Below are 12234 nucleotides of genomic sequence, written 5' to 3'. Positions count from 1 at the left end.
TTTTGCAAGTTCTCCCACTTAGAAATCATGGAGGGGTCTAAAATTGTCATCGTAGGTGCATGTCAACTGTGAGAGACATAATCTAAAAAAAAAAAAAAATCCAGAAATCACAATGTATGATTTTTAAACTATTTATTTGTATGATACAGCTGCAAATAAGTATTTGAACACCTGTCTATCAGCTAGAATTCTGACCCTCAAAGACCTGTTAGTCTGCCTTTAAAATGTCCACCTCCACTACATTTATTATCCTAAATTAGATGCACCTGTTTGAGGTCGTTAGCTGCATAAAGACACCTGTCCACCCCATACAATCAGTAAGAATCCAACTACTAACATGGCCAAGACCAAAGAGCTGTCCAAAAACACTAGAGACAAAATTGTACACCTTCACAAGGCTGGAAAGGGCTACGGGGAAATTGCCAAGCAGCTTGGTGAAAAAAGGTCCACTGTTGGAGCAATCATTAGAAAATGGAAGAAGCTAAACATGACTGTCAATCCCCCTCGGACTGGGGCTCCATGCAAGATCTCACCTCGTGGGGTCTCAATGATCCTAAGGAAGGTGAGAAATCAGCCCAGAACTACACGGGGGGAGCTGGTCAATGACCTGAAAAGAGCTGGGACCACCGTTTCCAAGGTTACTGTTGGTAATACACTAAGACGTCATGGTTTGAAATCATGCATGGCACGGAAGGTTCCCCTGCTTAAACCAGCACATGTCCAGGCACATCTTAAGTTTGCCAATGACCATTTGGATGATCCAGAGGAGTCATGGGAGAAAGTCATGTGGTCAGATGAGACCACATGTGTTTGGAGGAAGAAGAATGATGAGTACCATCCCAAGAACAACATTCCTACTGTGAAGCATGGGGGTGGTAGCATCATGCTTTGGGGGTGTTATTCTGCACATGGGACAGGGTGACTGCACTGTATTAAGGAGAGGATGACCGGGACCATGTATTGCGAGATTTTGGGGAACAACCTCCTTCCCTCAGTTAGAGCATTGAAGATGGGTCGAGGCTGGGTCTTCCAACATGACAATGACCCAAAGCACACAGCCAGGATAACCAAGGAGTGGCTCTGTAAGAAGCATATCAAGGTTCTGGCGTGGCCTAGCCAGTCTCCAGACCTAAACCCAATAGAGAATCTTTGGAGGGAGCTCAAACTCCGTGTTTCTCAGCGACAGGCCAGAAACCTGACTGATCTAGAGAAGATCTGTGTGGAGGAGTGGGCCAAAATCCCTCCTGCAGTGTGTGCAAACCTGGTGAAAAACTACAGGAAACGTTTGACCGCTGTAATTGCAAACAAAGGCTCCTGTACCAAATATTAACATTGACTTTCTCAGGTGTTCAAATACTTATTTGCAGCTGTATCATACAAATAAATAGTTAAAAAATCATACATTGTGATTTCTGGATTTTTTTTTTTTAGATTATGTCTCTCACAGTGGACATGCACCTACGATGACAATTTCAGACCCCTTCATGATTTCTAAGTGGGAGAACTTGCAAAATAGCAGGGTGTTCAAATACTTATTTTCCTCACTGTAGTTGGGAAGAGCTGATGAATCAATGAGCCTTCTAACTTTGTACGCTACAATGGAATAACTTTTAAAATCAAAGCATCCCTTCAAAATCTTTGTGACTGGTAATTTAAGACGCTGTGGAGGAAGGAAAAGAATGTGCACTTTTTTAACAGGCTTCTGTCATTTAACTATCTGAAGCTCGCATTGCAATCTCCACTGCACACTGTAGACATGCTACTGTAATTCCACACAATCATCATTGTACTGCCTTATTATACACAAAAGTAAGCATGATAATGCCCCACTGCCAGCAAGTCTAGTTCTTTTTGTTTTCAATTTGTACGATTTTTAAGATCACTCCCCAAAATTGCCTAAAGTGAGGACATTATTGAAGAAAAATTATTTTAGACACTTCCAAAATCAATTCAGTTTAATTTAGTGCAAGAATCTAGTGTAGCTGGTCAGACATGTGGACAACCAGAAAATATCATTTCTCCACCACCTGGTGGTGAAAGCATAAAAAGAAAGAACGAAAGGAAGCACATTTTAATTCATTAGTGACACATGAACCTTATATACACCAGAGGTGGCAAAAGTACACACATCCATTACTTAAGTAGAAGTACAGATACTCATGTTTTAAAATACTCGGGTAAAAGTTGAAGTACTGATCATACCTCTTTACTTAAGTGAAAGTAAAGAAGTCTTGACTTTGACATGTACTTAAGTAAAAAGTAGTTATTACTTCTACACGTTTTAGCTGTTAACTGGACGTCATATCATATTAATATTTGACAGACAGACAGACAGACAGACAGACAGACAGACAGACAGACAGACAGACAGACAGGCAGACAGACAGACAGACAGACAGACAGACAGACAGACAGACAGACAGACAGATAGATAGATAGATAGATAGATAGATAGATAGATAGATAGATAGATAGATAGATAGATAGATAGATAGATAGATAGATAGATAGATTGCATAGTACAGGTACACAGCAACGAAATGCAGTTTGGCATCTACCAGAAGTGCAAAAAGTAGCAATCGTGCAAATAGTGCAGATAAATATGTACCATATTTACAGCATGTGATATTTATGTAAGCATGTGTACAGTGATTAAATATAAAGGCTATAACAGTGCAGAGATTTGTGGACATCAATAAGAGCCTTTGCTATGTTTCCACACGGACAGTTAATGAGGTGATACCGGAGAAAGTGCACCTCTTCAAGTCAAGAAGCTTTTATATATATATATATATATATATATATATATATATATATATATATATATATATATATATATATATATATATATATAATCATAGACATTTTAGAGATTTGAATGATGTATTGTTTTTATCTGTACGACCAATAAACCCAGTAATTTAAGTTCGTGTCGCCATTATGATGGAAAAAAAACACAAAACGCCACCTAAAGGTTTAATTCTGTAAAACATGGCGAATTTGGTGTTTGATTTGAGACTTTGTGCAAAAATTAAACAAAAGTTTACTGATTAAAAATAATTTTTCGGTGGAGTTTATTTATGTATTGTATATCTAAGTAGAGAAGGGACGTCGTGAATAAGTGTATGTTTTGCTGTAGGTTTTAATTTCGCTTCTTTTATATTTAGTTATTTATTTATGTATTTATACTTTTTATAAAAATGGAAAAACAGAAATGCGCGCTGAATTGATAGCGTGTTAATAACATCTAGTGCCGTTTACAATAATTTTAATTTTGACAGCCAAATATATATATATTAATACAAAACAAATTAAAAATGTTGTTACCGAATGAATGTGTCCAGGCTAAAGATCCACATACAGAACACAAGCAGAGAAAAGATGATGATGATCATGAATGTGTCTGTTCTCAGTCATGTTTTCATCACTGACTCCCTCTGTCTCATCCACATTAACCCCAAACTTCTTACTGCCTTCTGTCTGCTGAATCTTATCTTCGTAAAGAATGAGAGTCAGGACTTTATACACCAGCGGATTGAAAAAGACGCGCAGTAACAGGAAATCGGTTGTTCGGCAGTGAAAAGAAAAATATATATTTCACCAAATCAATGGATTAAAACTAAAGTAACGAGCCGGTTTTTAAAATGTAAGAAGTAAAAAGTACAGATATTTGTGTAAAAATGTAAAAGTAAAAAGTTGAGAAAAAGTTTACTGAAAAATAAATAGTGGAGTAAAGTACTGATACCAGAAAAATCTACTGAAGTACAGTAACGAAGTATTTATAGTTACTTCCCACCTCTGATATACACATGCATAGAAGTGCATTTGTGCATTTATCTGATCAGCTTATCATTAGGGAGCAGCTCATTGCATGCATGTATCATGCAGATTCAGGTTATAAGAGCATAAGTTAATGTACACACCAAACATCAAAATTAAGAAAGCATAAGATTGAGGACCTTGGCAAGTCTGTTAATAAATAAAGGTTGGTTCGAATAATTCAGCAATTGATGATCTGAGATTTTCAGGCATATCAATTTCCAGATATAAAATTGAGTGACAGTTCTGTGAATTAAAATGTGGTGTTGATGGGAAAGGTGAAAGCCGAATGGCAAGACTGAATCAAGTGGACAAAGTCTCCTCTCCTGAACAGCCTCCTGATTTGTGGGAGTTCACGTTCACATAGGGATTCCGAGTTCAAATTGTGATAGTGATCCATTAACATTATCATGAGTTCAGCAGGGGCAAAGGGTGTTTTCTTCATAACAAGGCGAGTTCCTTTTTCAAGTGCTGTTTCACTTCCTGTTGATAGGCACGAATGAACTTATATTTCTATGAATAGTGAAATATTCACAATGACAAATGTAGCATTAAACGCTGTATTTCCATGCAAAATTGATCCGAACAAAAGCAAAAGTGATGGACCATACTTACCTAATACTTAGACACAGAGGTGCACTGTTCCAAGAAATTAGAGTAGCAAGATCATTGGCAAGAGTTTGTGGTACTTACATGCTTTGGTAACATGTATTTATGGATTTTTGAGGATCTCATACAAGCCAATGCAATACAGAGATATTAACGGTAGGAATTAAAAAGAAACAAACTCTTAAGTAAAGTTAACAGAATAAAAGATATAAACAAAACAAGATTACTCAATGTAATATAGCATGAACAAAAATGCTGATGTACTGAATAATACACAGCTATTACGCAGCCATGGGCACACACATTTTATCATGTATGTTTTTGCAAATGTTTTTTTTTTTTTCTTGTATTTTGTTTGCAATGTGATTTCTGTTTTTGTTTTTTTTTTGTGTTTAGCGAATTGGAGCCCATGTGTAATGAGGATTCTATATAAAGTTGGCTCCAAAATGTTTTGCAAAACTATGCATTATTCTTATAGATGTCTCTCTTTTACATTGAGAACATGAGCTATATCGGGCTGTGGTTTGTGCAAGTGCTTGTCAAATGTAATCACATATAAAATTCTATACAGTGTGCATGGGCAGGGCATTCTTTTGAAAGAAATAATTAGTAAAAGAAATTAAAATTTAAATTAGTGGCATTAAAATTAATTTCTGTTAACGCGTTATTAACATGTTCATTTACTGCCCTGATATATATATATATATATATATATATATATATATATATGCACACACACACACACACAAGAGAAAGAAAGAGAGAGAATGTGCAGAAATTTTGCATAATTGTGCAGAAATATTTATGTAAAATAAGTAATATAATTATTTTTTGCACTATAAGTTAAGTTTAAAAATGTGTGCTGCTTGTTTAATTTCTTTAATCATCTTGTTTAAAGCTCTATGTTTGCCCAAGCCAGGTTTTGGGTTAAATATCCAGCTTAACAAAATAAATAATGCCATAGGCCATGTGCTGCCATATAGGCCTGTACTTGAAGCAGAAACTTTCCAAACATACTTAGAGGGTTGCAAAACAAAAATCTTAACACAACACCTAATGCAAGTGCTAATTACGGTAAAATGATGCTTGTAAAGTGACGTTATTGAATTTCAGTAGTCTTCTTCTTCTTCCGGATGCTCCCGTTAGGGGTCGCCACAGCGGATCATCCGTCACCATACCCCCTGTACTCTACATCTGCCTCTTTCACACCAACTACCTGCATGTCTTCCCTCACCACATCCATACACCTCCTCCTTGCCCTTCCTCTTTTCCTCCTTCCTGGTGGCTCCATCCTCAGCATTCTTCTACCAATATAACTCATGTCCCTCCTCTGCACATGTCCAAACCATCTCAATCACACCTCCCTCACCTTGTCACCACAACGTCCTACATGCGCTGTCCCTCTAATAAACTCGTTTCTAATCCTGTCCATCATCGAAAACGAAAACCTCAACATCAACCTTTAGCTCTGCTACCTCCAGCTCCATCTCCTGTCTTTTACTCAATGCCACTGTCTCTAAACCGTACAACATCGCAGGTCTCAGCACAGTCCTATAAACTTTCCCTTTCATTCTTGCAGATACTCTTCTATCACAAATCACTCCTGTCACTCTTCTCCACCCACTCCACCCTGCCTGCACTCTTTTCTTCACTTCCCTAACACACTCTCCATTACATTGCACTGTTGACCCCAGGTACCTGAACTCCTCCACCTTCTCCACCTCTTCTCCCTGCAACTGCACCATTACTCTGTCTTACTCCTACTGACTTTTATTCCCCTTCTCTCCAGCACATACCTCCACCTCTCCAGGCTCTTCTCAACCTGCTCACTACTCTCACCACAAATCACAATATCATCCACAAACATCATAGTCCATGGAGACTCCTGTCGGACCTCGTCCGTAGTGAATAAGTAAAAAAAAATTATTAGTTAATGTTTAGTTCAGTTAATATACAAAATTGCAATACAAACACATTTAATGCAAATGTAAAAAATACATGCTCATATACTGTTAAAGTTCCCTATGATTTAGTTTGAAGTGATAGATTTAGACAATGAGTGGTAATGTTTTTTGGAGACGGATGATCCGCTGTGGCGACCCCTACCGGGAGCAGCCGAAAGAAGAAGAAGAAAGAAGAAGTGGTAATGTTTAAAAGTGATGCGTGAGGCTTCAAATGAGCAATGATGTTAAATCTCACATAGCAAGTAGGAAAACCACAAAATTATATTTAATAAATTGAATTAAAGAAATTTCTGTTTTACCATTTTTATCAAAAATATAAAAAAATACATATGGGAGAGGCAAAACCATCAACTCAACACACATTTATTCACAACCTCCTTCATTTACTCAGATATAAAAATAAAATAAACTCCACCAAAAAAATAACTGTTAATCACAAAACATTTGTTTAGTGATTTACAATTATTTTTCGGTAGAGTTTTTTTTTTCTAAATCAAGCACAAAAATCACCTTAAAACAAGCATATGATATATATATGTGTGTGTGTGTGTGTGTGTGTGTGTGTGTGTGTGTGTGTGTGTGTGTGTATTACAATGCCTTTGTAACTGAAGCTTCTACCCTCTGTGACCTCAATGAGTATGAGTATTTTTTTAGTCATTATATTTATTATAGTCATTATCGTGTTATAATCAATGAAAGTTCTACCTTTAATTTTGTTATTTGACATATGGCCTATAATAATAACCTGTTATTTTGTAAAGATAACTAAGTGTGATATATGTTTTGCAGCCCATATGGATAAATTGCATTAGTTTTTTTTAGTCACCAAAATATTAAATTTAAATTCCTATTCTAAAAAGAAATTCTGTTGAAGTTGTGAGAAGGTCACAAGTAACAGTGTGGAAAACTTGCATTGGGAATTTTTTTTTAATCCTTTTGAAGAATTATTTTAAATAAATCTGTAAATACAAATGGGGATTGATATATTAAGCCATTCTTTCAAGGAAGTAATGTGACAACTTGGTGACTATAATGAAACAAATAATAATAAATAAATAAAAAATAAACATGAAAAAGTTTTATGGATTAACAAAAAAAACACTTGAAACCAAATATTTGGAACTCACCTTTTGGTCCACAATGGAGCAGGCGATCTGTTTGACATATGTAAGATCCGCTGTTTGGGGCAGAAGAACTGACTCTCTTGTTAGTCCTATCTGGATAATAAAAGACACTCCAGCTGGAGGAGGAGGCAGGACGGACATATTGGTGCCACTGGGTCTTTGGGAAAGCCCTGTGTCCACAGCAGCAGGGCAGACAGGCGTGTAGACGGCAGGCAATTGGACTTGTGTGGCATGCTGTGTGTCCACACACCCAGGGGGTGAAGAACCACCTGGAGGGAAGAATATCCTAGGCTGGGGTGATGTGGGTATTGCAGGGCTGCTGTTCGCCATCCTAAAATGTTAAAGCCAGTCAAGTAGTGGAACAAGTCCAAGGGGTGTGAGGGAGAACACGGACAGGACAGCAGGACAGGCCAAGCACAGTTCCCTCACTGTTGCAATCCTGTTTGTGAAACAGAAAAAAATATATAAATGCTTTTCATTTAATAAAACAGGGAGACAAGGAAAACAGTTAATTAAAGGGAGCTACTCTACAGAAAGTCTGCCTCCTCCTCCTCCTCGCCCCGCGGCTCCCCCTACCTCTTCCTGCCCCGCTCTTCTAAAGCTGCTTCGGGAAGAAGAAAGTCCAAACTTCGGCAGGAGACTCAAATAGGAAAAAGAAACACAACAAAAAAGAAAACAAAACAAAAAAAAAAGCCGCATAAATTTGTCCAAACAAGATGGCTTCCTAATACAGGAAACGGTGCAGGTAAGAGAGCGCCTGGTTAATCTGGCTTTGCAAGTTAACCCGTTTCGGTTTCTTGTCGAATTCAGCTGAACAGTAAAGACTTAAGACTTTGTAGACACGCCCTCTGATGACTCCGCCCCCCACTGCCTGAGAAGGAAGTGCAGTGACAGACAGCAGCCACAGCCAATAGGATGTAGCAGGAGTTATAAAGGGGTCTTTCTTGTTCTTTAGAGCCTCATCCGCCACACCTTATGTTTTTTTCTTGTTTTTTTTACTCCCCCACCCTGGAAAAGTCCCTCCCTTCTTTATTTGTCTTTCAGCTCACAATTTATTCTTTATCTAGTTCAGTTGCTAGTGTTTGCACCTACCTCTTTATATCCCATTTGGCAACTCCGTGTATCTTTGTAAGCTTCTTTATTCAAAAAGTACAGTTTTGTGTTATATACTTATTATTGACTTACTATTAATGAATATACAGTACTTATAACTTAATAAACATGCTTATAAACATGGGGAATGACAGGAAATGGGCAGTGCACATGAGATCCCGTGCCAATTCGATAGATCTAGAGCATTTTCAGCAAAATAAATAAATAAATTATTATTATTATAACTTTTATAAGCAAGACGAGTGAAATCTCACCGCAAAAGATTGAGTGCTGTATTAGAAGCAAAAGGTGCTTTAGCAACGTATTACACTTAGCAAGCAGGTCATTTTCAGAAGATTTACTGCATAGTCATGTTTACTATTTCCATTTTTATATGCTTAAAAGAAATGTGACACACAAAACAATCACTATATTGCACTCTATGTACAAAACCATCTTTATTTATTTACTTTTCAAATAACAATACAAGAATTGCAAATTAAACAAAATTGCAAAGACAAGAGATGTTTTTTTTTTATAGAAGTTATAATGAAGTTTAAAAATATGCATAACAAAAAATAAATAAATACAAAAGGCCTTGTTCCCTTGGCATTAAAGAATAATGTTTGAATGTAGCTTTATATGATGTACAAAATATCACACAGTGATAAATTGCCACAAATAATATACATTAGACAGAATGTCCATTGATCTTGGCATTGGACTGACTTATTAACTACTTCCCATTTTAACTGTTTAAACACCTCTACATTGCAGTGTAGGTTCTAGTTTACTAAAAGGATTTGTTCATTCATAATCGTTGCCCACGGCCCTCTTATCACTTTTAGTAGTTTGTATAAAGAAAGCAAAGTTGGCAAAAGATGAGGTTTGTGCAATGGCAGCTGCTTTTATAGTATATATTCTGATTAACATATACCAATAAACCTACTTGACTATAGTAAAATTGCTGGTTAAAACCTGCAGAAATATGGGTTTATAGAAACTTAAATTCAATCACTTAGTCTATAAAAACAATCAATGTTGCTAAAACACTTCTAGTTAACCCTTTTGTTATTAATTTAGGGTGATCAAAAGGTATCCATTCGCGAGTCTTATGTTACCCCTGAAGAATTCATTTGTAAAACTAATTGTAGTTGTGTGTTTATTTAAGCAATTACAGGACAAATAACTTGCACTACAGTCACTAAAGGTATAATCATCATCATTGTAACCAACCTAGATGAGGTTAACTTGAAAATACCTTGGAAGTATGTCTGAATTTTAGGTTAGACAGAAACATGAACAAATGCAATATATTTTTGATGGTCTAAATGAGAGCAAGATACTGTATTCAGTCTTTTATATTTGCAAAACTTACCAACTCGCCTCCAAGAACTTCTCCAACCAGTGAAATGATGTTAGGGTACATAAGTAAACTAAGCAACAATGAAGGCAGTAAAAGCGTGACCTTGGACCTCTGCAGTCCACAACTAATCTAAAGGCTGAAAAGAAAATTACTGCATGTGAAATGTTTCACTTCCCTCAAAAGACTTTTCTTTTCCATGCCCTTTGGAGGCATATTTTGCTAGGGATGGAGTGGTGGTGTAATAATGCGCATAGATAAACAGGAAACAGGAGTTCCAAAAATAATGATTATCCAGCACATTGGCTGATAAATGATGTCTCTAATTGTAGTGTTTAATAGTCTTCAGTATTTTTTAATAATGATAGTTTTAAAATAAATGGGCTTAAGCAGGGGCAAAATATGACTTGCACAAGTATTCACCTTCATTATTTTTTTTAATTCCTTTGTTCTACCTTCTTACATTCCAGCATTCCCTCACTCATAATCAAGCATATAAAAAGCGCAAAACATGGCATTATATTTAATAGTTTAACTAGTATGTTTGTATGGAGCAAGTAAGCAATAACTAATCTAATCCAAATGTAAGCATGGGATAAATAATACTTCCAACATCTTCCCTGATAGTAAAGAATTTAGCACCAAAGCTTCTGAGACAGTGGGCTGTGAACACACAGCAAGATAATCTATTATTGTGTATAGGATTTTTTTTGTAGCTGCCCATCCAACTCAGCAAATAATAATAATAATAGTATGATTTGAATACACCAGGCTTAAAAAAGTTTAGATCTAGCTACAGATATAATTACTAATCTGCATAATATACAAAATTTCAGAAACAAAGAGAACCAGTGGCTTTATGGATATGAAGTTTAGTACTTAAACCATTTTGTTTACTTTACGTGTGGGTAATGTAAATGAGAAATTAGGATCGCATACTTCTGACCCAGGATTGACGATTAAGAAGGTCAAAACTCAAGCAATAGTGATGCAACAACAAACACAGATTGTAAAAAAATCCCACTCCAGTCCTATACACAAGACAAACGATCTGTAGCTTATTTAAATTATATGATATTAATAGTGTTTCATTTAATAGACCATTCTTATCTATTTTAAAATTATAAAACATGTGAGTCATGGTGTATAAATTAGGGTGGTATTAATATCCATACATCATATTCAGGTGAAAAGTGACCAAAGCACATATTGATACCCTAGAAGGTCATAAAGTATGCATCAAACCAGAGAGTAGAGTACATAGGCGAGATGATGTTTTCCGTATTTTGGCTGCTATGAAATGGCTGTTTTTCACGTGTTCATGTGTTTTTCACATATTTTATGGTTCATATGAAGTAAACTGTGGAACAATACACATTGTGTGTGACAGCATTAAATTCTAAGCTAATTAATAGTCAAATATACCTTTTAAATAACACATTTAACAATTTAAGTTCTTCTTCTTCTTTTGGCTGCTCCCGCTTGGGGTCGCTATAGCGGATCATCCGTCTCCAATGTAACAGGTTAACCTTTTCCGTGTTTATATTAAGCATTTGGTGTCTAGCCAGAGTCTAGTCAGAAATGATTAAATTTGAGCTTTCACGCTACCAATATCAGCCTGCATATTGGTGCATTAGTGTTGTTATATCTACAGAAAGAAAATTTATAGAGTATGGTTAATGTACTGCTTTCCAGGATTTGCTGGGTCTGTTTACCTACATCACTTTTAAATGTTTTGCTTTGGGAAAACCTTATTTACACTAACCAATTATGACTGAGAATTAGATGTGATGACATGATCAAATGAAGATCTTGGCAAGAGAATCTGCTCCAGCACTAGCAATGAGGGGCTGTGAAGGGTGGAAAGCCACATCATGGATGGCCTCATCATGCTTCTTTCTATGTGCTGTGATCTCCTGCACACACGTGCGATTATCCAGCATCCATAAGCGAACTGAACAATCATGACCTGAGGTAAAGACAAGGTAAGTATTTTGTGAGAGAGCACAACGTATTTTAGTCACACAGAACTTTAAAAATTAGAGCAGGTGAGAGAAGCTTGTACCTTTTAACAATAAAATGATTGAAGTATGCTGCATTCCTGTAAATTCTATTAGTCTTTTTGGATGAGACCAAATGTGATATGAATCTAAGCTAGTGTAGGCATTACGCTAATGAATCATTAATTTCATGTAAAATTAACTATAAACTTTTGGTCAAAATACATGTAAATTACAAAACTTACAAAAACAAACAAAAAAAA

General features: G+C 36.2%; 2 protein-coding genes across 6 annotated transcripts in view; both read right to left on the bottom strand.

Moving 5' to 3' along the window:
* The window catches only part of prkd2 (protein kinase D2), a 44813-nt gene extending 36441 nt beyond the window's left edge, over nt 1–8372 (bottom strand). The window contains exons 1-2 of one of the 3 annotated variants that reach the window (XR_014534729.1): nt 8093–8372; nt 7520–7955 (exon numbers count right to left, since the gene is read on the bottom strand). Coding sequence is in view for 2 of the 3 variants with exons in the window: in XM_083548853.1 (XP_083404979.1) it covers nt 7520–7846 (327 nt within the window). In the remaining variant the exon portion in view is untranslated. Of the gene's footprint in view, nt 1–7519; nt 7956–8047 lie in introns of all 3 variants that reach the window. The other 2 variants (XM_083548853.1, XM_083548852.1) reach the window with 2 other exon arrangements.
* Nucleotides 8373–9047: 675 nt separating this feature from the next.
* Nucleotides 9048–12234, bottom strand: part of strn4 (striatin, calmodulin binding protein 4) — a gene marked incomplete at its 5' end in the record, with an annotated part of 41171 nt that continues 37984 nt past the window's right edge. For all 3 annotated transcript variants that reach the window (XM_083548862.1, XM_083548863.1, XM_083548861.1), the window contains one exon: nt 9048–11940. In XM_083548862.1, the coding sequence (XP_083404988.1) occupies nt 11771–11940 (170 nt within the window). In that variant the 3' untranslated portion in view covers nt 9048–11770. The remainder of the gene's footprint in view (nt 11941–12234) is intronic.

Source organism: Silurus aristotelis (assembly GCF_946808225.1).
Source record: "Silurus aristotelis genome assembly, chromosome: 8".
In the NCBI taxonomy this organism is placed as follows: Eukaryota; Metazoa; Chordata; class Actinopteri; order Siluriformes; family Siluridae; genus Silurus; species Silurus aristotelis.
The sequence above is the reverse complement of the archived record's forward strand: the minus strand, read 5'-3'. Positions and strand labels throughout refer to the sequence as shown.